This window comes from Molothrus aeneus, chromosome 5, assembly GCF_037042795.1.
Source record: "Molothrus aeneus isolate 106 chromosome 5, BPBGC_Maene_1.0, whole genome shotgun sequence".
NCBI classification, from domain to species: domain Eukaryota; kingdom Metazoa; phylum Chordata; class Aves; order Passeriformes; family Icteridae; genus Molothrus; species Molothrus aeneus.
In genome coordinates this window covers 4,988,782-5,016,151 of record NC_089650.1, presented here as the reverse complement: position 1 = coordinate 5,016,151, position 27,370 = coordinate 4,988,782, and the positions used below count along the sequence as shown (strand labels likewise).

The 27,370-nt window shown below is 43.1% G+C and overlaps 1 protein-coding gene across 1 annotated transcript in view; it reads left to right on the top strand.

The window, feature by feature from the left end:
* Nucleotides 1-27,370, top strand: part of CACNA1C (calcium voltage-gated channel subunit alpha1 C) — a 416,271-nt gene that overhangs the window by 340,174 nt on the left and 48,727 nt on the right. Inside the window, exons 29-31 of the mRNA XM_066550899.1 lie at nucleotides 1,095-1,205; nucleotides 18,289-18,372; nucleotides 19,046-19,129. Coding sequence (XP_066406996.1) covers nucleotides 1,095-1,205; nucleotides 18,289-18,372; nucleotides 19,046-19,129 — 279 coding nt within the window. The remainder of the gene's footprint in view (nucleotides 1-1,094; nucleotides 1,206-18,288; nucleotides 18,373-19,045; nucleotides 19,130-27,370) is intronic.

Sequence of the window (27,370 nt, the reverse complement as noted above, 5' to 3'; positions counted from 1 at the left end):
GAGACCTACTTTGACCTTCACATCATGTGTTGAGGGAGAGGGACAAGCACGTTAAAAAAAAAAAAAAATTGTACCCTGTTCACTTCTGATGACATTTAGTTGAAATAAGGAACTAATTCTCATCCTCTTCCTGCTAATAACTGACTCTTTCAACAATTCTGTTTTAACTCCTTAAAACCAAACAAATTTATTGTTTTTAAACAGAGTCCTGCAAGTACTAGAGCTTTTCAAGAAAAATGTTGAAAATGTCTCAACACTATTTTTCTCAGCCTTGCATTCAGCTGCAGCTGAATTGTTTTATCTGAAACTGCTTTGAATAAATCACCCTGTGCCAATACAGATCATGAAAATCCATCCCAGCTCTTTGAAGTTTATTAAAGTTAAGTAACTACAAATGGGGTCTTGTAACATGAACTGGAAGGTGACCTTAGAATAAGGCAGTGCAATAAGTTCAAGTATCATGATCTGGAAACAGGGGTATGAAAAGTGAGGTGGCAACACTTGCAGAAGACACTGCTTGAATTAATCAATAGAAGATGGAGAGTAACTTCATAAGATCTTAATAAAGTTAAGTGAATGGGCAGCATGATTGCAAATTTAATTCAGAATTGACAAATGCAAGATAGTGATTTGAGCTGCTCGTGTGCTTTACAGAATCCTGAATTTAGTGTAATTACTTGGGGAATGGCTTGGTATCATTATGGACAGCTCAGTGAACCCCCTGCGTGCTGTGCAGTTACAATTAAACAAAAAAGCAATCCAAGAGCGAAGGCTGAGATAAAAAACACAATTGAAGATTGTATTGTCACATTGTGCAAATTTTTTATGAGCCCTGAACTGGAATGATAAGTATGATTTTGGTAGCCACTCCTCAAAAAGATTCTTCTAAAAAGAGGAGATCAAGATCCAGGTGGCAAAAATGGATAGAGGCATGGGAGTGCTTATGAATGAAGGGAAATGGGAATTCCTAATTAAAAAATGAAACACTCTGGGGTCTTCCTTAGAGAACCTTGGCATGAAGGGGAGGGGCCCTGTGTATTCCTGACTGCTGGCATGCCCTATCCTCACACTCTTACTGGGATGCTATTTTTCAGCACTATGGTCAGAGCTGCATGTTCAAGGAAGCCATGAACATCCTCAACATGCTCTTCACTGGGCTCTTCACTGTGGAGATGGTCCTGAAGTTAATTGCCTTCAAACCCAAGGTAGGTGCACGAGGAGTAGATTTCCCTGGCCTCTGTGTGTGTGTGCATGTGTGCGGGGCAGCTGTGAGGAGAAGGAGGAGGTGAACCTTTCTCATCTATTACCCCACCAAGATCTGAGCTGGACAGTTGCTCTCTGGATTGGAGTCTCACTTATATTTAATAACATTTTCACTGGAGAGTAGACAGACTTTAAAAAAAAAATCTAAAAAAAGTAAAAAAAGGCAACAGCTGCTAATAGAGATGGTTCCTAGTTTTCATTAAGTTATCACAGTGACACTCTGCTAAGGCTGTAACATGTCTTCCATTCTGAATGTTATTCCAATGCTCTCTCTCTCTGACTTTCCTTATATAATTTAAAAATAGCATCTCATGATTAGTCTCCTGACCCAAGTGAAGTTAATCAAGCATGACTCATTTTGAGTTATGAGCTTTGGAAAAAAAACGTTTCTTCTGGGAGGGCTACATCTCAGTGATGGTTTGGATTGCTCTGGTTTTGAATTTAAGACTTCATTGATAATATTCAGTACCCCAGCAGGTCCTGTCTGAAAGTATTCTCCTGTGCATTGGGCCATGATACTATGCTAGTTTAGCTGCACTGTGGGGTATGATTAGAACCTCCAAGCTCTTCTAGTTAAGTTCTCACAGCTGCTGCAGGGCAAGGACAAAGATCCTGACCTCACAGAATTACCCAAGACTTCCTTCTGTGGGATTTAAATTCAGTGATGTGTCATAAAAAGTTGAATCCAGATACCTAAATATAGGTCCTTCGTGTCATTTCATATCTTCAGTGGTGCCTTGACATATGGAGTTGTGTCTTGAAGGATGCTTTGAAACATTGTGGAGATGGTCAAGATGCTCTCTGAAGCATCAGTTATGAATTGGTAAAAATGAGAATATTTAGGTCTGGCAGTCATGCTTGTCCTTCATGTTAAAGTTAGGGGATGACTGAATTTAGCTCCTCCCAGGTGTAATCTAACATCTTCCTCATCCTCACTTCAGAAACTTTGCTCTCCATTTCTACTGAATTTGGCCTTATTTTTTTCTTTTCAACCTCATGTTGACTTTTTCCCACCCAGCTTCTCTCTTTCTTCCACACTTTCTAGGACTTCTTCTTGTAATAGTCTTGTAATTTTATTTTTCACCCAGGCCCCATATCACTTTCCTACCTTGGATGTAGTTCTCTTGGAAGTTAGGAGCATCTTGGCAGTTCTGCTGTAGACTGGGCTGTGGAGTTTTTTTGTGAGATCTCAAAAACTTTCTTGGGAAATTTAGAAGCATCATTATCTATTTCAGCAGAGTTTTTAATTTTCAGGAAAGATCTATCTTTGATTTTTGAGATTTCACCATGTCTGTTAGCAAGCAAACTTTCTGTCACTTCATAAAAGTTTTATCTGCACACCATGTACCCAGAAGTGTGTCTCATAGGCTTTATAATGTTCTTCAGATTTTGCAGTTCTGCTTCACAGGAGATTTATAACTTTCAAGGAGATGAGAATCTCAGCAGAATTTGGTTTAGAACATTTAGGGGAGAAGTTCAACCAGGTCAAATACTGAATTCTGTACACATACAAGGAAGGCTTTACTTGACATGGTTGCTTCCAACAGTAAGGAAATGGCATTGATGGTAGTGGAAGTCCTTTCTACTTCCTGTGGTTTACTTTCCTCTGTTCAAGCTCCTTTTCAAGTTTTGCTGCACAAAAAAATACTAAAAAAATCAACTGAGAGTAAGCAAGTACCTCTGGATGGCAAAACACTGAAGCAGATTTCCTAAAGTAATTGTGGAATCTTTATAGTTTGAGGATTTAGAATTAAGTTGGGGGAATCTTTAATTCAAGACAGTTTAGGAATCAATGATCTGTCTTGAGACAGGCAAATGGAATAGACCACAGGGCCCCTCTCAGCCCTATTTTCCATGATTCTGTAATCTCCAAACTAAATCCCTAGCTACTACACTCTAGTAAAAGTGAGAGTAAAAAAGAAATTTTCCTTATCACGAGAATAGTAGAGTCTTAATGAAGTCTTTCAAGCTAGGACTCAGACAACAACCTCAAATGAAAGAATAGCCAGCACTAACAATAAATGTTTCAAATCCTGATCTGGCCTGCATGCCAAATATGGCACTAACTCATACCCACATTTTAATTAAATACCTTAATGAAAGAAACCCCAACTTTTCAAAAATTGAAGCAAAGGATTACAGGGAAGAAAAACAAGACTGACCTTGTGAAAACAGCTAACACAGAAAAAGACTTTCCTCCTGCAGCATATTCATACTGAATTATATTAAGTACCAGTTCAGTGACTCAGGTTTGGAAACACCAAATTCCTTGTGTGACTTGTCATTGTTATGTATGAGGATTTGGCTTCAGCCTTCATTCCCTGCTCTCCAAAGAAGGCAACCCCTTCTCCCACATGACCACTGGGACTGATGGGGACCAGCACTGGGGAGCGCTGTCTGCTTCTCTTCAGGTTGCACACCAGTGCTGCAGATGAACTTGGCTAGAATATGTTCTGAAGTGGGAGTTTCCAGCATGGAGAAAGTAGTTCTCTCCATCTTCTGCTTGGCTAGACCTTGTGGTCAAACTACATTTGCAGATGGAAGCTGTCCCCAGGAACACCAGCTGGGAAAGTCCAAAAGCATTTCTTTGTCACCTGGCAGAGCATCATTACCTATGCCCTCTAACCAACCAAGTGGCCCCAACAAAGAAATGACATGCTGAGTGTTATTAGTGTTTCCCAGATGGAAAATGGCAAGATGAAATGCTCATCTCTGCTGCAGACAGATTTGTCTGTCATTTCCTGAGCAGTAAAACACAAACCAGCCTTTGTTTAAGCTGCTTTGTCTCATTTTGAATTTGTGCCCAAACATCACTCTTTTCTGTGAGAAGAATACCCTAAAATAAAAGAGCTGTAAGCTTTATGACTGACAACAAGAAAGGAGGAAACCTGGTTAGCTGAAGGTGTTGTGCTCTAATGACAAGCCCCAGGAGAATGTGGCAGAACAGAACTGAGCACAGAATTGAAGCTGACAACATTCAGTCTGTTTTCTCCTTTTTTTGGGGTGCTTAACCCAGTCATGGATGCTGCAGCTTAACCTTCAACTGCAGCAAGACAAGCAGGAACTGAGTTGTGACTCTGAAGCAGCCACCACAGAGCTCTCCCTTGCACAGCCACTACCTAAAGGCACCTTGGAATGAAAGGTCTGCAGCAGCAGAACAGAGGGATGAGGACTTCTCCATCTGCACAAGGTGGAACCAGCTGCTGTTTATTCATACCTTCACCAGGGAGGGTTGGAAAGGGAACTAGGACAGATCCCTGAGGTATTGGGAGCTGCTATTGTGCTACCTTCTCACAGAAGTCACCCCAGGGATGTGCCCATGTGGAACAGCTTTAGGGGAAGCCCAATCTGCAGAGTTCCTGCTGCTGCTCATGGTGTGGCATCCACGATTACAGACACACAGATTCAGCTGGAAATGTGTTGGGAAATCATCAAGATCATTCAAGATCATCAAGTCCAGCTGTTAATGTACCATTGCCAAGATCCACTAAATACAATGCACACCAGTGCTACTGTGAATTACCTATATAAAACAGAAAAGGTGGCAGCCCGACTGAATAGGGGTGGTTTTTTTACTGTATCCCATTTTTTCTTCATTTCTTGTGGTGAGAGCAAGGCTTTACTTATTGAAAGGCCAGCTGTAGGAACAAGGAGCCAAGTCCAAGTCAGGGCTTGTCGCCTAACACTTACAGGAAATATGTGAAGGGAGTAGGAAGACAAGGGCTTTCCTAATTAACATACTGTTACTGCTGAGATTGCTTGCTCTGGTCAGCAAGTCCCTTTGAAACTTGTCCTTTTAGCTGGCCATCCTCTGTGAGCAGTGTTTTGGTCTGCCTGATCTCCTGGGAGGCTGTAGAGAAGAGGGGTACATCAGCTGGAGCAGCTGCTGCTGTGGCACAGTCGGTGCATGCCAGGCTGGAACAAGGCTTCTGAGAACCCTGTGGGTTTGTGTGACACTTCTTTGGTGCAGAGGGTCACTTACCCCATTTTTTTGCAGGATTAATCTGAACACTGTGTCAGACATAGCTCATCCATGTCTGCAGTTTTGTCAGGAGGGTGCTAACAGTGAGCTCGAGCCATTTGGGGTGATTAGGGCTGCTGATAAGGAAAACATCCACTCCATGCCCTGCATGTCCTTACAGAGTATTAATGTGCTGCTCTGAAGCAAAACTCTCAAATGGACCTCAGTGCTTGTTTTGGCTGATGCTCATAAACTGATTCAAGACTAGTTACTTCAAAGAGACAGACAGTCTAAAAGTAATGCTGTTGAGCCAAGGCTTTTTGCTGCTTTGTTTTTCTAATTTTATAAATTCTCCAGCCAGTCTCCTGAGCTATTTTCCAATTCCTGCATGGAGAAACCTGCTGCTGCTGCTTCAGACTTTTTCCAGGGAAAACTACTGAAGGGAATGAGGTGCTGTGCTGTCTGTGGTGCTCACAGCTACCACTGTTCCATCTTCTTAGAGAAGAAATCCCCACAAGAACCAGTCCAGGAAGGGCCAGCTGCTCTACAAAACCTGCCTGGGGTTTATCTTTTCAAGTTAAAGACAGTGACTTAAAATTCCTATTCATATGAAGCCTCACCATCTGTCAATGTACATGCTAATGTGAGGATGGATATTCCTCCAGGAATTGCAGATCTTTCCAGCTCCCTGGAGTGGGCTGTTTTCCTGATGAGCCACATCTACTTTTTCTTTCAGGAAAACACTTCATCTGTCCCCTTATTAGCTAGGGCAAGACCACTAATCCAAGAGTTATGAATTTTCTCCTGCTGCGCCTGTCATCTCAAACTAGGGAAGACATGTCCATGGAACTACTGCTATACATAAAGTAAAGCACATGATCATATATTTTGTCAAATCTGTGCCTGAGTGTGGAAAGGGAATCTTGGAGATTTCCTCTGTGGAATTATGACTATCAGAGAGACTGCAGATCACAAGTCTATTCCATTTACCAGACACTGTCAGCACCTTTCTTCCCTGGGTGTTTATAGATGTTACTTGTAAAGCAGCCTGTAACAAACGCCATCTGTCCTGCCTCAGAGAGTTCCTTCAGTCCCTCATTTATCACTGCTACTTAACTCTGCATTCCTGCCATTCTTACTTGTCATTTCTGTGCAGCAGTTCGGACTTCAGGGGGCTGTTTCAAACAAGCTTCACACTCAGCACAAGGCACACAGTCCCATGTGATCCCAGGAAGAGCTGTGACCCTCTGTGCTGTGGAAGTCACAAGTGCCACCCATGGTTATTTCTCAGCCTCCCTGTACTGATGGATCTACGTGTCCTCAGTGTTTCTTTCTCCCCTGATGCATTTGCGCTTCTTTATTCCTCTTTAAGCTGCTCTCAGTCAGCGTTTATCATGCATTTGATGTACAGATATTTCTTCTAAAACCTGCAAAATGACTCATCTGTTTTTGTTCCCTTTTTACCAGTACATTTCTCAGGCTTTTATGCCTATAAACAGATCTTTGAGCAGTCTCTCCTAAAGTCACACTGGCTGCTTCATACTACTCACATTCTTCTTTCTCACCAAAACCATAATCTGTTATTCTTTGGTCAGGATAGAGGTTTCAACATTTTCACAAACAGCTGAAATTTATATCCATAGAAACAATGCTGGTTAATTTTGGAAATCTAATGCTTTTTGTACTTTTTCATTCTAGTACATGTAGAAATACCTGTATAGCTTAGGATGGTGCCCTGGCAGTTTTATTTCTCCAGCTTATACAGAGAAAGGGAAGTAAAGACATTCTGCACAGATAAAAAATATCAGGAAAACTGGTTAGAACTGTGTGGTCTTTTGCTCAGAGCTAAATAACACTTCGGCTCCATCCAACAGGAATCACATTTAGTTAAAAATCACATGCTCTGGGATGCAGTATGGTGGCATAAATTAGTGGTTTAAGCTGTGTAAATGTGAGCCCGTGGTGCAGGCAGCTGCCTCCTTCCATGGACTGTGGCCACACGGTGCTGTGTGGCCAAAAGGGATGGTTGTCAAGTGGCTCTTACTTTGCAGACTTCCTTTGCTGGTTTTGGCAAGTGCTTAACCTTGGTAGCCACCTAATTGTTTCCTCAGCTTCAGTATCACCCTTTCTGTTTTGGAGGGGCAGCCTCTGCATTTGGAGTATTTGATGATTGAGTCAGGTACCCCTGCAAGAGGAAGGTCAGCCTCTAACCACCACCCTGGCTTTGGGTGAAAGAAATACTTTAAAAGGCAAAAGAAAGCTCAAGAAAGCTGGTTATGTGTCAAAAGCTGTGGGTGGGGAATAATGTACATCATTTTAAAAAAAGGAAGAGTGAGCTCTGCTTGATGTTGGGTAAGGAGTAGAGAGCATGGAGAGAGCTAGGAATGATGAGGTAAGACAGTTTGCTAGCTGAAGAAAAGGAAAGAACAAAACCAAAAAGAACCAACAGGTCTGAGAGGAAAAGAGGGAAAAGCCAAGTCCATGGAGTAAGAAAAGCCATACAGATAAGGAAGAGTGGGAAAAGATAAAATATCCTTAAAGGCAGAATGAAAAAGATAAATTTAAGACCTTGAAATAGTAAAGTATTAATAAAATGGGGGAAGAAATGATTGGACAAAAAGTGATGCGAGGAAAAGAAAAACAGAAACAGGACTGAAAGAAAAAGTAAACATGTGAAAGGATTTTTAGAAAATTAAAAACTGAATTAAAACCCGTACCTTTTAAGCTAATGAGCATCTTTTTGTGCTTCTAAAGTTCCCTGGCAGGCATCCCAGGTCTCCATGTTCAAGCACATTAGAACCTCAGCCACAGAGCCCCCTGTGTACTTTCTCATCAGAATAAATTGCAGTAGAAATTGGGTACAGTATGTTTCCCTGCTTCTGTGGATTAAACTCACCCTGTTTCAAAATGCATCATCAGGTTACCCCAGAAAGTCTTTCCTTTTTCACCTCAAATTTTGTTGTGGTGAAGTCTGAATGTCTTGTATGTTCCTCTGGATTTTCTATACCACCAGTAGCCCAGCTGGAATTAATCTCAGCTGCTTCAGTGAGCCCAGCAGCTGCCATACACCCAGAAATCCCTGAATTTGTCATGCCCAGATAAAGACACCAGTGACTGCATTTTGTGTGAAGTCAGCCTGAGTCTCAAGGAATTGCTGAATCAGCCTCAAGGGTTTTGGAAATAAACTAGGAAAAGGGGGTAAAGAAAATCTCCCTTCATTAATCACTCCTCTGCTTTCTCTTTCCTGTGATTACCTGTCAGCCAGGATTCCCATGCATTTTGCACAGGATACACATCATGCAGAGACTTGAGCATACTGTCTTTCATGTCCACAGGTCTGGAAGGAAGAAGGAGCCTCTTTTCTAAGCCTTTCTGAAAAAGTAAATACTAAAAGTACTGTATGTCAGAGCAGCATGTTTAGGTGACTTTGGTGGGAAGAAGAACTTGGAATAATTATTCTGGACATGGATGACCGGGTCATCCCAGTCCTTTGTGCCCATCAGTGGGTTGGCACAGTCAGCTGGTAGACTTGCTCCTGGGAGCTGCTTGCTTGACAGAATTTCTGTCTGCCCATATGTCCAGGGAAAGGAAGGAAAAGAGAGACTAAGGAGGAAAGTGAGCTTCTCACAGCCCAGTCTGTGCCACAGCATTCTCCCAGCAGTTCAGCACTGGGGCTTTCTCACAGACCATGGAAGACCCCTCTAGCCAAGAGCCAAAGCCTGGATTTGTTATTCCAGGTACTTAATTGAAGCTACTCAGGAGAGAGTGCTGCCAACTTGTTACAAGGCAGTGAAATTTGAAAAAGAGGAACTACAGGAGCACTACTCCTAGTGCTGGCCCATCAAGTAGGGCCTTGAATAATAAATCTTCCAGTTAATATAGAGAAAGGAAATTTGCAGCAGAATGCTCAGGGATGAGGTTGATTTTTCTGCAGTTTCTACAAATGAGGAGTTAGCTAGCAGATAGCTGCCTTCTCTATCATGTGAAAGCACAGGGAATCCTCTTTGGTGGCTTCTAGATTTCACTGAGCTCCTCACCAGTTCCTGAGTGTGTGTGGGAGAGGAAATCTGGCCCTTCCAAACACTTTAAAGGAGAAGAAAGTAGTGCCAGACTAAAGTTGTTCTATTGTGCATATGCTTATATTCTGAGATGGCATAGGCGTGACTGAGCCTAAACAAGTCATGCAGTGTGAAAAACACTTGGTAGGTGAATGTAACAGAAGAAAAGAGATGGATGATGAGAAATGAAACTTTCACCCTAAATCCTAGCTCATGACTCTACTTGCATCTGGGTCAGGAAGCATCAAAGCCTTCCTTGTCAGCACTCGTTGATATCCTGTATAAAGTGGCTCTTTCCCATTTTATTGCAGAAAATAAATATATCTGGCACAGAGATATGAGCAGAGTGCACCTTATTTGGTGTCTTTGTTGTTGCCCCTAAGAAAGAGGCCAACAACAAAATAGTATCCAGAACAAACTTCCCTCTTCAGGAAAGGAGCTTGTCCTTTCATATTGTGGTGGAAACAGTTGGTAAGGGACAAAAAGGCTGTTTGATCTGCTGCTCACTGTGTTAGATCTGTTGTTTAAATGCAGGATGTTCTCCTTCCTGGAGGACAAGGCCAGCAATTTTCTGCAAATAGATCCTCTAATTACTATAGAGAACGTGTGAAATCTCTAACAAGGATCAGCCAGAGCTGTGCAATCCTCCAGCTTTCTGAAGGATCAGTGGAGAATTCAGTAGGCAGGAAAGGCTGTTAAAGGAGCTGTGTAAGAGCTTCAATGATAGAGGACCTTTTCCTTCACAGCAAACATACCCAGAGAATTTGCATATTGCTGCAACATTATGACAGATGTATTTTCAGTCTGGCACTTGGGGGTTTTAATGTCGTTATAAATGATCAAAAATAATTATATGACTGCACAATGCAACAGTGTGGGAAGCACTGTATTAGCTATTGCGCTTAATTATTTAATACAGAAAATTATCCACATGACTTTAAAAGCCCAGTGGGATGGTGAACCAGGGCCTCACTCACAGCAGCAGCAGCAGCCTGGAAAGGGAACAGTGCCACGGAAAAGCAACAGACAAAAAATCCCAGCCCTCTGTCACTTCCTGTGAGGTTGTTTTAAAGGGTCCAAGGCTCTCAGAGAATCTTCACATAAGAATGGTACCAGATAACAGGCTGTGATACAGCACCTGTTGAGAACCATTTGTCATGTCAGAAAGTGATATTTCCACTGGCAAATGGAAACCTGGCTGACATCTAAGAGAGGTGATCTCCCTTCTGTCATGCATCTGGCTTTTGGAGACCTTGGAAACTTTAGTTTTCTTTGTTTCTGCTTCCCCAAGAGTCAAATGAGAGTAATCATCCTCTTTTGGCAAGTTATGATTGATGGATTACATAAAAATAAGTATTATTTTACTACCTACTCTAATCCATATAAAATTAAGCCTTTTATGAAAATGAAATAACTTAAAAGAAACTATCTAAAAATCTACAGCTCACACCTACTGTGCTGTTTCTGGAACATTGTGCCTTTCTGCCACTCAGCAGCCACATCAGAGCAGTCCACAGCCTCTTCCCATGCTTCATACAGAGAGAGGGAAGCTGTTCCAAGTCCAGCCCCATATTCAGAATGCTTCTTCACCCACTGCTTGCCCCTGTCTCATCTTCCCACAACTTGCAGTGACTCTTCACTCTGAGAGATGTGGCACTTCTGTTCTTGTAGCCTGAGTTTTCCTTCTTTTGAATCATTCTTGCCTGGGCTGGGATGTCAGTCCTACTTTAGGAGACAGACCATCTTAAACAATAAAACCCACCCCCTCTTTTCATAGGACTGTTTCATATTGCTGGGTTGGTTTATTGCCTTCAGGAATTATTTATTGGCCCTCATCAAGACATGCTGCTTCTAGACCTTCCAAAGTCTTTGAGCACTTGCAGCTTCTTCCAAATGGAATTTGACAGCAAAGTTCTCATGGAATGCCCTTTGTGATAAAAGATCTGTTCACCCATCACATTCATTTTTCAGTCTTTCTGGTAAAACCAGTGCTGATTTTGTTTCTCTTTGCTGAGAATAAGTCTGGTTTCTGGCTGCAGGGCAGTAATTGTTAACTGACTGCTGTGAGCTTACTGCTCATGAGAAAAAGGGCCTGACTCCTCATGGGGTATTGCTGTGTCACAAAATACCTGTGGGAAAGTCAAAAATGTTTATCTGATTTTCTAGGTGGACGGTAAAATTTATAAGAGAACTTTCAGCTATTCTGCCACCATTTTCATGCATTTATATCAAAAGGCCTTAGTCATTATTGTTCAGAAGCATTACTCACCCTTCCTTCAAAGGCACTTAAGAGCAATCCAGGCCCAAAATTACATCAGGATCAGCTAGTTGAATCATCTAGTTTCAGCATGCTTTACTGCTATAGTTTCCTCAGGCCTTCTCAGCATATTGTCTAGAAATATACTCTTTGCTATGTCTAAGAGATGCTTTCATAATAAATGCCTCCGTCTTGCCTTTGTCATGCTTCTTTTCCAGTCTTTGGAGGACTTGGGACCAGAAATTGCACTTCCAGCCTCCCCTGTGGCTGAGAGCCTGTGTATTTCAACCACTTTACAGTAAATGAAATAGAGGGAGATGTAAGATGACTGTGCCACCAGGTGCCAGCACCTTCAGCGCCTGAAGGGGGCCCACAGGAAGGCTGGAGAGGGTCTTTTTGCAAGGACACATAGTGATAGGACAAGGGGGAATGGCCTCAAACTGAAAGAGGGCTGGGTTAGATTAGAAAAAAATTCTTTACTGTGAGAGTGGTGAGGTCCTAGCACAGGCTGCCCAGAGAGGTTGTGGGTGTCACATCCCTGGAAGGGTTCAAGGCCAGGCAGGATTGGGCTTTGAGCAGCCTGGGATAGTGGAATGTGTCCCTGACCATGGCAGGGATTGGAGCTGGATGATCTTTAAGGTCCCTTCCTGGCCAAACCATCCCTTGAGTCCATGTAGATGGGCATGGAGGCACTCACAGGGCTCTTTAGAAAATACAATTCTGGTGACATGAACTGGATTGAAAAATCTGGAAGTGGAAATTCTCCATTCACAGATATGATACAGTCTTTTCTAGTCACATCTTCCAGACATTATCAATTATCATTAGGTGTGTAGAGCATAAAAAAGAGATTCTGTATTTCCAACCTCCATAAATGTTAATAGCTTTATCAAATAGTGGCCTGGGGACTTTGGTTCAGGCAGTGGGATTTTTTGGGGTTTTTTCCTGCGATGAAGGTATTTGTTCCCCAGAAGCACAAGCAACACCTGTAATTTGCTTTAGGATCTACAGGATCTCAAACAATAATCAGGAAGTGTCCACTTCAAAGTGGCCAGTAACAAGGTACCTCAGTTTTCTAGCAATGACCTAGAAGTAAACATCTGAGGTCTTTTTCCAGATCACAGAGCCATTCATATCCTCCAACTCTTTTGTTTCTGTCAAGGAGAGTGTTCAGGATGCCCAAGCAGGCCCTCGGACCACAAGGGACACCTGTATGCTTTGACAGGTGCCCTCATTGTGAGAGAGAGCATGAAACAAGTGAGGGAGGATAAAGGGAAACATCAACATTTTTGAGTGTCCATCTTGGGCTATAAGTTGGTCTTGTTTTCTTATGGAATAAGCAAAGAGTCATGAGGCTCCTTCAGAACTCACCAGAACAGTCCGGAGTGATGAAATGCTCCCCTTTTCTTTGCCTGTCTGTGGAAAGATTTGAAGGAGTAGAAGGGAGCCTTGTTTAATTCCCTGCAGCAGTGACTCATTACAGTGACTGGTAGGTGAACTGCAGGGACTCTGTCTCAGAATTAATCCATCAGTGGATGAGAGTTGATAGATAGTATGCAAATAGATGCTGTTTACCTGCAGCCTGTCAGGAACTCCAAGCAGCTGCATCCTCCACTTGATTCCTTCTCTATTAACATTCTGCTAATTTCCCTGATTGCTGTTATGGCTAAATGGTATCTCAGCACAACAGAATTTGCATCTGACACACATCTCTGGTCCGTGTCTGGAGCTATTGTAGCTTTGTAAGATTGTTCAGGACACACATGAATCCCCCAAATCTGCTGTGAGAGCATGTGCCAAGAGCTGTGGAACTGTGCAAATGTCCTTTGACTCAATCCTGTCCCTTTTGCAAAAGTACTTTCAGGGAAAGCCTCTTTTAATGAAGTCTGAGAACGGACTCTCACAGCTCTAAAAAGCCTGCAGCATTTTCAAAAACGAGTCCTTGTATTAACTAAATATAAGCCAGACTAGCAGTTCATCTCATTTTGTAAATCCCTAGCAAAGTCTGCTTTGCCCTTTACAATCAGCGGGAAATTTTCTCTAAGAAATCCCACTGAGTATCAGGGTATCAGCCCCTTTCTCTCCTTCCTATGTACTCTCTTCAGCTGATTTAGACTTGATGCTTCCTTTTGTTGTTTTAGCATGCAGGATTATTTCAGAGAAGTGGTAGCAAGGTCATCCTGCAGTTTGCCCTCTTTTTAAGCTGTGCAGTTATCTGTGTTTCAGTTTCTCCTCCTTGATGCTTCATTCCTGTATTCATAAATACAAACCTGCATGCATGTCCTTCCCTTTTTTTGCTACAGCACTGAGGCATCATCTTCCACTGGGGACCATCCCACCTACATTCAGATCCCACCCAGTGAACAGCCTTGACCTTGCTGTGCTCTTCATCTTTAGAGAATTTTTTTCTCAGAAGGGTTTGTTAAATTTTTCCAGCTACATCAGAAGAGGCAGAAATGAATACCTGTGACTAAGCAGATAAAAAACTACATGTAAACTAACACACAAGTGACCCTGCAGGTCCCACAGGTCTCAAAACCCAGCCAGTACCACAACTCAGCACCCTTCTCCTGAGGACTTCTGTGCTTCTGTGGGGGTGCACAGCACTCCAGCTATCATATTCTTGTTATGGTCTCCAGGTGACTCTGAGCTTCTGATATACTCCCTTGGGCAATTTTCCCTCTTGTTATTACTGAGGCTTCTTAGATGTCCTATTTAGGATCTCGTACCCACAAAAAGTAGAAGAAATGGTGTCCAGAGATGTCACTGCCTCCGCTAGCACCTAAATAAAACCTAGTTTCTTTAACAGCTAATCTCAGCAACTAGGAAACCTAAAAATGATTGGCATGCTCATTTTGAAATGTCTGCTCCTCTCACACAAATGAGATTCCATTCCAGTCAGCTACTGCATATTTATGCTCAGCCTTTCATGAATTTATTGATCATGTGGTGATACACTATCATTTGCTACCTTTGGGGGGGAAAAAATGGGAAAAAATGTGCTCTACTGGCGGGGCTATTTCATGCTTCCTGAATACTCAATCCAATCCTCCTGGTCTCTCTCTGTCCTCTTTTCTCCCCAAAAGCTTCATGGATCTCCAAAGTCATCCCACAAGAGAGGGTGACTACCATTCCCCAGTAAACCCCTGAGGATGCCATTATGTGGCATGCAATAATAGCTAAATCAGAGTCAAGCCTCTCCCTTTATGGGTAAAATATGGTATTACACTCTAAATTCCTGTACTGCAAAAACAAACAGTGCCATCAATTCATTTCCAGTCAGACCTCCACCCTCTTGGGAAAAGTATGCAGAACTTTCTGGTGGGAAAAAATATTTTGGAAATACAACCTCTTTACTAGAGTGAAAGCTCTTCCCTCATTCAGTTCATCTTTCATGAGCCACCCTGGTACACTCCGGTGGGGAATGTGGCTTGAAGAGGTGCTTTGAGGTCACAAGAGGCAAATCCTGAGGGGTGTAGCTCACTCTCATTACATACTCATAACTGGTGACCAGGTTATGAGGTCTGATCCAAAGCAAAGTCCCAGGGGGCCATTTGTAGGTAAATGTCTCCGGGGAGGGTGGGTGGCTTTTCAGGGAAGGATTCCATCACTTGCACCCCAATGAAGCGTCTGTGCTCTCTGTTCCCTTGAGCTCTCTTTCTGTGAATAATATCTTCCTGTTTTTCACCCTTCTGTTTGAAACACAGAGGGAGCAGGTGAGGAGGAAAGGAAGGTTTTTAAACCCATGTGTTTCATTAATCCAACACTGGCATTTTGGATGTGGGGTTGAGTAAAACTTCATTCATATCCATGGTTCCTCTCTATCATTCATCTAAGAGACACAGGAGGAAGAGAAGAGCTCTCTGTGGTCACCTTACAGCCACACAATAACAGACTGGGATAATGCTCTTTCTGGGATCCCAGAGCAGACCAGCCCATGACTTTCAAGCAAGGATCTTGCTGCTGAGACTCAGTAGAGCATCCCAGGAGAAAGAACTTGCAGTGTAAATTTGGAGCAACACTGTTGAAGTCAGCAGAGTGGCTTCAAATACACTGTGGTGTCTCAGAGGTCCAAAGCCGCTATTTTTGATGGCAATGAAAAAGGGACCTTTACTTTCCAGGCCTGAATCCCTCCTGAGATGTGCCAGCTCTGTCAGTGCAGTGTCATTGATTCCAGTGAGATTGTATTACTACTACTGGGAGCAATAAATCACTGAATGGCTTTGGTGGTCATCTGAGGACAGGGTTTGATGCCACTTTGTCACCTGGGTTCTGTATCAACAGCAAATGCTGGTTTACCAGAGCAATGATTATTGGTCTCTATGTAAGAAGCTGCTCAGAAAAAAGAAATTGTAAATTTGGTTGCACCAAAAACATTCTTTGCAGTATGATGCCAATCATTGTAAAAATACCAAATGTCTGTCACTTGAGATTTGAAAATCATTAAAAGTCATCATCTAAACAACACATTTTGGATCTTTACCCTTGCAGCTGCCCAAAATCAAACTCTTGGGTTTTTTTGAAGTTGTTTGGATTCCTGCTGAAATTCTTACTAATTCCTAAATTGTGCAATTTGAGAGGAAATAGAAGAGAACCATGCTGTTGAACACTCGTATTCATTTGGCATGTGGGCAGTGCCATTGCCTTCTGCAGGACTGTGCCCATGGACAGGGGCAGGAGGATTGGGTCTGTTGTCTTCTACTCTCTGCTTTGATCCTGCAAGTGCACTGTCTGCCAAGGTCGCATCAGGCTGCAAAGGCACTTTGTGTAACTCTGTATGAGCTGTGTCTATCCTTTATTTATTCAAAATGCGTTTGCCTCTACAATTTAATCTGCTGTTCTCTCCCTCCCCTTCCTCTTGGTGAAGTCTAATTACAGTTTTATTCCAGGTCCATCTGGTTGTTAATGATGCTGGACATCACTGCTGAATCCATTCTAATATTTGTTGTGTATTTCTAGGCTGGACGCTGAATAATAATATTCTCTGAATTTGCTTTTGCTCCTGTTTGCTTCCTCCCTGTTGTAGCTAATTGTGTAGTAATGTGTAGCCATGGGATGGTTGCTCCTTCCAGTGTAGATCTGCTAAGAGAGTTGCCTATTTCAGGCTGCAGAATAAAGGTGTGTTATTCTGGTTTTGAGGAGAAGATTTCAAAGTCCCCTCTACTGGCTCCCTTCACTGGCTCTGGCATGGAACCAGCTGGGCAGTGGCCTTTTCTGCTTCATATTTTCTTTTCTTTTTTTCCTGCCCAAAGTGTAATGTTGTTCATAAATGTGAGCCTCAAAGTCTCATGGAGGCAGTGTTTCAGCAGATAGAAAGACACTTTTTGCCAGTGCCTGCTCCTTGTGATGGTTGAACCCACAGTAATCTGAGGTTCCCAAGCCTGACTTTGTACAGTGCCAGTACTGGGATTTTTTTTTTCTTTCCTGTCTTTAATTATTTTTTTTCTTTTCTCCTTTTTGCTTTCTGCAATGCTGCCTGGGAACACAGGCTCACACTTTACCCATGACCTGACTCTTGGACTAAGAATAGCAGTCACAGTGCAGCTCGGGTTCAGTCTCACAGGAGACGAGCTGCAGCTGGGAAACAGGGAGGTCAGGTTAGCCCATGCTCACTAAACCAAACACATGAAAGGAGCATGGAAGATTTTGTATGTTTGCCTCCTTTGAAGACTGCAGAACAGGGGCAGGAGATTGGCACAGGTGCTCAGTGAGCCAGGATGAATTTTCTTTGCTCATGACATTGACTTGTAGAGGAAGTTTATGTGGAGGTTCATCCCCTAGGCTGAACAGGACCCTTCCAAAAAGATCCTGTGTCCTTGCAGCCTATCCACCAAAAAATTATGCAAGATAAGGACAGTAAGCAGTGCTGATTAGCATTTCCTGAGCTCTGCTTAGGACAGTGAGATGTTTGGGGTGGCCCCTGAAGTGATCAGCCATCCCTTGTCCTGGACAGCCAAGGTGATAGTGCTGCTGCGGCACTGTCCTTAGCAGGAGTGAGCAACAGGTCTGGCTCTGGGCAATGCTAAGGCAAACTTTGCTCCTGCTGGGACAAGCCAGGCTGCATTCACAGCTCCATTTTGTGGTGCAGGTGTGCTTTCAGAGTAACAGAGATACCAGTCCTGCTCTGTATTATTGAGACGGGACCTAAAGCATTACTGAAAGAAACTGTAATGACTGAAATGATACTGACTGTGGCTGGGTATAGAGAGAGGTGAGATTTAGATAGCACATCCCCAGCTTGACTGTGCCCTCTCCTCCATGGCACAGCAGCCAGCTATTCCCTGTGCCAGCACAGAGCTCTACAGCTGGAACATGGACTGGAGGATTGATATTGACACTGGGGAGCCATTTTTTGAAGAAACCACATTACCCTATTCCTGTACTCTCCCCACTAAGTCAAATGGGAAGGGTGCTGCATTGCCAGGAATGGAGATGTCTGGAGGAGCTGGTCCTGCAAGCCCCATTCCTGCCAGCAGCCACGCTCAAAATGATCTGTGTGACTTCCCTTCATCCCCTGTCTCAGAGCTGGAGGGGAGGGTGGCTTCTCTGGAATCCCATGAACTGGAGAGGGGCTGCTCACACGAGTCAGGGAACCCAGGCCTAGGCTACAGCTTGAGACACAACAAGTAGACTTAAGAGGAAAACCCCTTGAGGTGTCAGGGCAGAAATTCTAATGGTAATTTTGAACTGTTTTTGTCTGTCTAACATTCCTTTTTAATCCCCATCCTGCCTGCCCCTTCCTTATGTAGGGTTACTTTAGTGATCCTTGGAATGTTTTTGACTTCCTCATCGTAATTGGCAGCATTATAGACGTCATTCTCAGTGAAACTAATGTGAGTATTACTCTACCCTCCCCAGGATACCACCACCTCCTCCTCCTCTGCTGTTCCTTCTCTCTTTCTCTCTTTTTTTCTCTCTTTTTGTTTTCTGGTTTTTTTCCCTCTAGTCATGCTTTTATTGAACTTGCCGTCGTCCTTCTCCTTCTCCCAGGGAAAAAAAAAGGAGGGGGGGAAATGCCTCCTTCTTTTTCACTTGTCATAGCTGGCCCCAAGGCTGTGACTGGTGAAAGCGCACAGAGTTTGGGGTGTGTGTGCTTTTTTTCCCTCCAAAAGGTAGACATGCTTGAGTGTAACTTTCTGACTAACCAGGCTTTTGTTGATACCCTCCATCATGTGAAACGTTACAGAGGTTTGAGCAACCAATACTGTAGAGTGGTAAGAGACTATTTAATATGCCCACATAACCTCTTTCTTTTCTTATTTTTTTCCTCTTCTCTCCCTCTTTCATGCTTTTGTTTCGTTTTTATTTTCATTTTATTTTATTTTACTTTTTACTTTTTTTCCCCTCTTTTCTCCCTTTCCCTCTTTCTCTCCCTCCTCTCTCTCTCTCATTCTTTCTTCCTCTCCCTTCTTTCCTCTCTCTCTCTCTCTCTTTCTCTCTCATTCTTTCTTCCTCTTCCTTCTTTCCTCTTTCTCTCTCTCTCCTTGGCTTCTCTGCCACATGCAGCACTATTTCTGTGATGCATGGAATACATTTGACGCCTTGATTGTTGTGGGTAGCATTGTTGATATAGCAATCACCGAGGTGAACGTAAGTAGCTGGCGTCTGTCCATGATCGTGCCTGCTCTAACATTCGTCTTTCCCGGGTTCTTTTATTTTTTTTCCCCCTCTCCCTTCCTCCTTTCTTTTATTTTCAGATTTTTTTTGTTTAATTTCAAAGCTCTTTATTCTTTTTTTTTTTTCTTTTTTTTTCTTTTTTGCATTTTCTTTGGTTTGGTTTTCTTCTGTTTTAATTTTTTCTTTTTTTTTGGAACGACTTAAAGGACTTTTTGACTGTTGCATCATTTTCTTCCCTCCATAATCCGCCTGGCATGAATTAAACTGTATAGCAGGAAAAGTGATGGGAAACGTGGAGTGTAAGTGGAAAAGCTCTTTGTGCCATGGGAAGCTGCCCGAACAGGACTTTGGTGTGCCCAGTGTTATGCTGTGCTTCCCATGGCAGCTCAATACTCTCCACCCCACAGAGAGATAAAGGTCAGTTCTTTCGAGGTGGAACTGAGGGAACCAAAACAGGAATCCTCCCTGTGCCTCCTCACTCAGGCTTCCTCCAAAAGAAATAAATACCAAATTGTCTCTGTTTAGAGGAATCTGCTCCTAATGTTCTGTTTCAAATGTGACTATAATAAACAAAGGTAGATAAAATAAAAATAAAGCAGAAATCCCAAAGGAAAACAAAGCACCAGAGTTCCGACCCTTTTTTTTTTGTTTGTTTTCAACCTGATTTGCTCCATCTCTCAAATTGCACCAGCCCAATTGGCACTGATTGGCCCCACTCGCGCCCATCTCAGCAGACAGGTGAGTGAGCCACAGAGACTGAAATGAGCATCTGGTGTGCAGGAAATAAATCACACCAGGCAATTCTTTTCCTATATCTCTTTTTTTGGAGGTAGATGGATATAGAATTATAGGATAAATAGACAAAGGACAGGCAGGAAACACACAGATTTCCAAAAGAAAGACTGTGATGGGTTTATGAGCATGGACAAAAATTACACTGAAAAATGCAGCTTATAAAGGCCAGGAAAATAGAAAAATTGAAAGAAAATTGCCAGAAATATCTTAAAGAACAGAAAATCACTCATGAATTTTCAAAATTGTGTGGCTCTTGAATAAACATTCCATCTTGGAATTGTGTGCTGCAATGGCAACCCATTGCAAGCAGAGAAGTGACAGCACAGTTTTCACTCATTGCTGTGTTTAGAGAAAAATAATTAGGCACCATTTTGAAAAATAAAACTGCCACACTTTAAACTTTCCAACCAAAATATTTTCATATCTTGGTTCTAGTTTAATTTCTGTTCAACTTTTTTCTTTTTTTTCTTTTTTTTTCCTTTTTATTCTATAATTCCAAAACAGGAATATATATTCAAGCTGTAACATTTTGATTTTGAATAAATGATTTTTTTTAACTAGTTTATTTTCCTTGTCTTTTAAAAGAATGGAAAATAGTTTTTAACTAGAAAGGAACTTTTCTTTTGCATCTCTTAAATGTCCTGCTTTCTGGACACAAAAAGTTGCTTTCAACATTTCCCACAGAATGTTGTAAACAATCTTGGTTACCCTTTTACCAGGTAGATATCAGTATTAGTCTGACTTTGTAGAGGGATGTTACAATGAGGCTGAAGTTGTTAATTTTTAAGAGTGAAATTAAAACCTTTTCTCTGCCACACTTGTCGCAAGCAAACTAAGTAGGGAACCTGGCAATAGCCTTCAGATTGTGGAAAAGTTCAATTCTCATCCATGGAGGGAGAACTGTATATGGCACTGGAGGGAGTAAGCACAGTTAACTGGAAATGAATCATGTTAAACATCAATAAGACTTCCCTGACTGATGTATTTGAATCCATACAAAAATCTTCTAAGCAGAAAGGAAGGAAATCCTTTTGTTTTGGTACATAAATAGTCAGAAATCCTAGACTGCAGGAAAATCCAATGGGTCCTTTTGAAGAAATTCAGATTCATCTCCTCATTAGCTCCCATTGTCTGAGAGGAAGAGAGTCACAGCCAGGTGACCTCTTGCTGTTAGTGGTGAGGGATGCTCCCCTCCCAGGACACATCTGTGACAAGGAAATAAATTTCTATTTGGAGGTGCCCACTGGTGACTGGTGAGTGTCTAGCTTTGTTAGGTTTGTCTAGACACCCGGCTCCCAGACATCAAATTTAAGCAGTATAAATCACATTCATCCTCAGCATCTTGCTGAGACAGACATGCTGCTGATGGTTGTTGTGATCTTCAGTCTCCAGGGCTGTCCGTGCTGCTGTGCTTAATTGCCAGCCACAAGGCTCTGTCTCAATTCAAGTTCATGTCAGGCAAGGCCCAGAATCCAGTTTTCAGTTACAGAAGCCTACAAAAAATGAGGGCGTGCCTCTGTCCAAACAACCAGCAGCTGTCTCAGGTGAGGAGGCAGCAGGGTTGGCCCTGACTCTTTTAGTAAGGGCTGTGAAGAGCATTGTGTGATGGTCCCTCTGTTTCCTCTAAAGAATCCTTTCCTTCTATACAGTTTTACAGATCTCTGCACACATCTTTTTGTTACCTGGCATGTTTAAATCTTCTCTTTTTTATCTAGGCAAGTCCTTTGCTACTAGTTTCTAATGTTTGTTACTAAAAACTTGCACAACCTTTTGATGCACTGATAAATAAGCGGCAGCTGTGGATTGAGTTTGTTCTGAAATGTTCTGAAATCCCTTTGCACTTATAACCCTTATTGAATAAGAGAATGTTTTGTATGTTGGTTTGTCCTGTCAGATTCCCTCCCTGCTAGCAGCACTTGATATGTTACAGCTGTAGAAAATGGGCTTTGGAAGTAGCAGCCCATCTTGGACGGCCAAGCAGTGTGAGGCAGTTTATCAGACACACTTCTCCCCTCTCCTCGGGGGCTCGTTGCTTCCTTGCTGTCTGTGGGCTTGAGCAAGCCCTGCCCTGTGTTTCTGTACTCTGTCTTGTCTTGTTCCAAGAGACCTGGGGTCTGAAAAGGCCAGAAACAGTAAACCCTAAAATGCCAACCAGCTCTACTAATAGGAGATGTTTAGACTGGTCAGGTGTAGGTAAAATATTTCTGCTGAACTCCTTAGAAGCTGAAGAGTGCTTGTGGTAGGATCTTGGAAGGTGCTGCTCTTGGAGTGAAGGGTCAGTTCTCATTGTGGTCACTTAGAAGGGAAGATGGACACTCCTGGCACAGGTCAATTTGACCTGCAGCCTTTGACATAAGCCTGAAATCTGTGAGCTTCACCCCACGTTTGCACTCAGGGGAAGCAAACCCAGCAGGCACAGAGCTGTAGTTGTGAGGAGAGCCCTGACTGACCGACAGCCTTCACAGTGTGTGTGTGTAGATATGTGCTTGCTATTTGTGCAGTTCCCCATGTTCTGGTATGTCTTTCATTTTTTCTTTTGACATTTATTTTTGTTTCTTGAAAAGGGATTTCCCAGATCAAAACCTTCGTTAAGATATATGTGAGTGTGCATGGATGGGTGTTTGTGTGCGCACTCCATTACTGGTGCTCCATGTCCCTAAATGTGTTTGGATGCCTGTATGGGCCACAAATCCACAGGAGAGTGTCCAGACATAAATCCCTGTGTGGAGGGAAAGGAGTGTGAATGCAAGCACAAGTATTTCATGTGTATTTGCTGTTGATGGATTCAGGGGCTGCTGTGTGTGTAACTGAGCCCGTGTGACTGGCTCACTGTGAGAGCTGGACCTGGGTGTGGATGAGTGTGCCTGGGAGTTCCCTGAATGCAGGAATGCTCCCCTGCATGCCCGTGGGTGAGTGTGCACCTGCATGCCCAGCTCAGCACGTCATTAGCATGGCTGTGCATTCCAAAATAGTGGGAAGCCATGGGGCTGCAGGGTAGGCCCCCCTCAGCATTTCTGAGTCCTTCAGGAAGCCTTCATGTAAAACACCTCCATGGTTGGGAATATGTCAAGCAGTAAGTCCAACCATGTCAAGCAATAAGTCCATCTTGCTGCCTGCATCCTGGGAACATCTCCCAAGTCCCCTCAAGGAGCTCCACAGACACACAGAGGCAGTTCACACAACTGAGGAAGTGCAAAGGGCACAGAGAAGGTCAAAATCTGGAGGGTTTGAAAACTTCAGGGTGGTACAGTTTCTGCCAAATTCACCTTTAAATTGTATCACTCTGAAGCTGCATTTTCAGAGCTTTCCTCTCACTGACTGCTGTACAACTAACTTTCTAGCCACAAAATTAAGATTTGGTTTTGCCCCTAAAAAAGTTTTTTGAAATATTCAGTGTTTCTGTTTTGGGGCACTCTTGTGCCACTTCTTAAGTAACTAAAGAGGGAGGAAAGGACTTCTTAATCTTTTGTTAAACAAAAGAACTTCCAAGGCAGAGACCACCTCTACTGCTGTCTTCAAAACAAAGAATGGGTTTTGGGGAGTAAGATGAAAAATGGTATAATGTGTGAGGCCTGGGATGTAGGGCCTGTGGATTATATTCTTTGGACTTTTATTAGATCCCTGTACCTCAGTCTTCCCAACAGTGGAGACTGTTATTATTCCTTATGTTAAAAAAGTATTATTAGAGTTTGCAAAACCCCTTTAGAAGAAAATGTTGAGGTGGTAAAAATTATTACTCTCTATTATAATTAGAAATAAATCTGATAGGAGTTGAATAAAACCCAGCAGGTTTGGACTGTATCATCCCAGAAGTAGCCCCAAGCACAGAGTAGCACTTCCTTCCTTTCCACGTCAGCAGACACAGCCTGGAGTTGAGTGCTGTAAAGGTGACTAACAGCCTGCTGTCCCCTCCTCCAGGCTAAGAAAGTTTCTCATTATTGTTTGTTGCTCTGTATCAAATGGGAAAATCAAGTTCCATTTGTGCAGTGCCACGGTGCCCAAAGTGATGAAAGAAACACAGTTACACCCTGAGTCACTGGGAAAGCTCTTCATGTGACCTCCTTCCCCTTGGTCAGAGAGGAAAACTGACTTTGCCTTGGTCCACAGGGTCCTTTTTCCTTCATCCTTCCCCCTGGCAGGGTCAGACCAAAGAGACTGCATGGCTCAGTCCTCATTTGCCACCAAAGCAAGGCTCACATCCGTGCCCACAGAGCTGGAGGAGCCACTGGGGGTTGCTCATCCAGCTGCAGAGGGCAGCTCATGGCCTGTGAGAGCTCCAGGGGCATGTCCAGGTGGGAACACCTGTGTCTCCAGAGCAGCACAGTGACAGAGGGGGTGTTGAGTGTTTGATTCCATCTGTCTGTCTGGAAAGGCTGTCAGGGAGGGAGAGTTTGTGCCTATCTGTGAGCCTGTCTCTGAGGTCTTCTGCTGGTACCTCTGAGCACATCTGCATGTGCAGGTGCCTCTGTGTTTGTCAGCTGTGCTTGGGGGTGCATGAGGATGACTGAGAAAAACCATCTGGACTGGTGGCCACCCTGCCTGCTCATTCAGTGCCACAGCTGCACAGTGTCTGAGTGTGTCTGTGAACCCTGCAGGAGGCACAGGGGAGGAGGAGTTACCCAGCACAGGTACACAAGGCCATGCAGCAGATGTGATGAGCCAGGGGGTGAGCATGGTTACAAGATGAGAACTGTCAGGGGTAGGGAACTGGTGACTTGAGGGTTTTTGTGAAAATGGAATATTTTCGTGCATAAAATGCCCTCCTGTTGTAGCAGCACACGTTTCTCCAAGAGTGAACAGTGCAAGTGGTTTGAGATGGAAATGGTGGGGCATTAATGGGAGAGATGACAGGAAGGGAGTGCAGAGTTGTGTGTGGGCATCTGGGAGACAAAGGACTTGGGTGTCTCAGGAAGTAGCCCCCCTGTGAAAGTTAGGGAAACACAAACCCCACCTTGGTGTGTTACTTCCCTAAAAAATGTTGGTGAGGTCTGTTTTGCCCCAGCCTTATGGGTAATGGTTTGATGTTTGTCCTTCAGGTGTTCAGGAGAGCTGAGTACTTTATACCTTGCACTTCTGGAAAGTTTTCCAAGTTGTCTTAAGAAGTCAGCAGAGGGTTGCAGCTTGATTGAATCCTGAGTACTAGTGCAGTAAGGCCAGAGAAATACCAAAGCATTGAGCTCCCAAAACTTGGAGACTTGTGCAGTGATTTCTCATTTAGTCTATTTTATTTCTGATGTTTAAACCAGGCGCATGAGGCCTTTTTTTACAATCATCTTGCTTTTGGTGTCAAGAGGCTTCATATTATTTGCCACGAGCTCCTGCTCCCATTCTTTAGAATATCTGAAAGCCTATACCTAAATCTCCCTTTCACCCTCTCCTGCACTTCTCCCTTTTAACCCACACCCTGCCTCTCTTCCTTTTCTCCCTCACTTTCCTCTCCCCTTCTCCAGCCACACTAAACCCCCTGAGTTCATTTTCACTCCCAACCAATGTGTCTGAAGGCAGAGAACCAGGGCTGAGACCCTGCAGTCCTCGTCCAGGCGGCGCCGCCTGCGCCAGGACTGCAGCGCGCGGCCCTGCCGCCCTCCTGGGCACACACCCCTCCCTCCAAGGGAGCAAGGATCGCGGGAAGGACGACTTGCATCCAGCCTGCACCTCACTTGGGACTGCCATTCATCTCTGTCGCTGTGCCTGTCTGTCTGTCTTTCTATGCCTGTCTGGTTCTCTCCGCTTCCACGCCCTTTGCTGCTCAGATTTTGGCCGTCGGCTGCCGCCACCAAATCTTTGCGGTTCCCACAACTCGCAAGCTCATGTAACCAAACCTTCTGAAAGAGGCAGAAAAGATCTCCCCCCACTCTCCTTTCTCCCCCTCTCAAATGCCATCTGGGTAGCAGAGGCCTCCAAATTATGTAGCAAAGGGCTGGAGAAGCACAGTGGCTTCTTTTGACATCCTGTGTTGTCACTCCCTTACTGCTGCCATCCCAGAAGTTGTCCGTAGTCCTGAGCTCTCCCTGTGTGCGTGTATATGTATGTGTATATGACTTGTTTTCTTTTTGGAAAAACTACTGCTAAAATTGGTGGGGGGAGGAGGGTGGATTGAGTTTGCCTTTTTTTTTTTCTTTTTTTTTTTTTTTTAATCTGGTGGTGTTTTCTATCGCTGGAATAATTCAGGTAACACACCACGGTGGCTCCAGCTGTAGGAAACCATGTTGAAGCATGGTTGTGAGCTGTAGCAGTGGCAAGTGCTTTATTTTGCCTTGATGGACTTCAGGAGAGCTGCCCTGGACTCTTCCACAGATTAGGCTTAAGTCAATTTGAATTTGATCACTTCCCATGCTTAATCAACAATTTTAGTGCATGTTTTTCACCCTGTATTGGTGAGAAAGAAGTATGGTATGACTACCCAACCACAACCATGTTTGAACAGGGTTATTTTTGGTAATATTTATGTATATATTTATCATGATGATGGGGCCTCTTTTTTGTTTTTTGGTTTTTTTAATTTTAATCTATTTTCTTTAAAATGTTGGTATTTTGAGTGCATTTCCAGAGTTCATAATGTGAGATGTTCTTTAAAAGAGGTGATTTTGGTAACTGCACAACTTTTTCTGTATGGAAATCTAGATAAAATATGGATTATCAGAAAAAAAAGTATGTATTTTCTGCAAAAGAAAGGGATAGTAAATGCAAATGACTCCTTCCTCAGTTTACCTGAGTATTTGAGGTGTTGCTAGCAGTGCTAGCACTGTAAGAAGAAGGCAGGTAATTCCCACTTTGAAAGACTCTTCATACCACCCAATTTTAAGGATGTACCTCAATATTGTGATTTCCACAAAATTGTTATACTTGGCTTCTGACATTACTCCAGGCCCATGGAAAAATCAGAATGTATTTTAATGCAGGGAAGACTTAAGAGTAGCATAAAAATAAATTTGTCTTACTGGAAAAATTTAACCACACATATTCTCGTTAATTAAAATAGGAGAAACCAAAGATAAAGAATCCAGGAGAACAAATTTTTAGAAGCTTAATGTGAAAGCAGCAAAAAGAAAGTTAGACAGCCCTATGACTGTAAGACCTGATGCATAAACCTGTCTGGAGTCCTTCTGAGTGAAAATGTTTAAATTGGTGGCCCACAGTATCTCACTGACTGCCCTGAGGAGTGAATTGTGCTTTTAATTAGAGCAGGCTTGCACATACCCAAAACCTTGCAGGGTTTTAAGGCCTTTAGAGCAGAAGTCCTCTTTTCTTATTTGACTGTAAATTATTGCTATAATAATAGTAAAAGCTAATAGTAGAAACACAAAGAACCACAGACCTTGTCCTGTGTTGGTTCAGTAGTAAAAATAAGTGCATGACATCTACATTTCAGTACAAAGAGCTCTTTTAAAAGCCTATATCCAGGTTTTCTGACCAGTA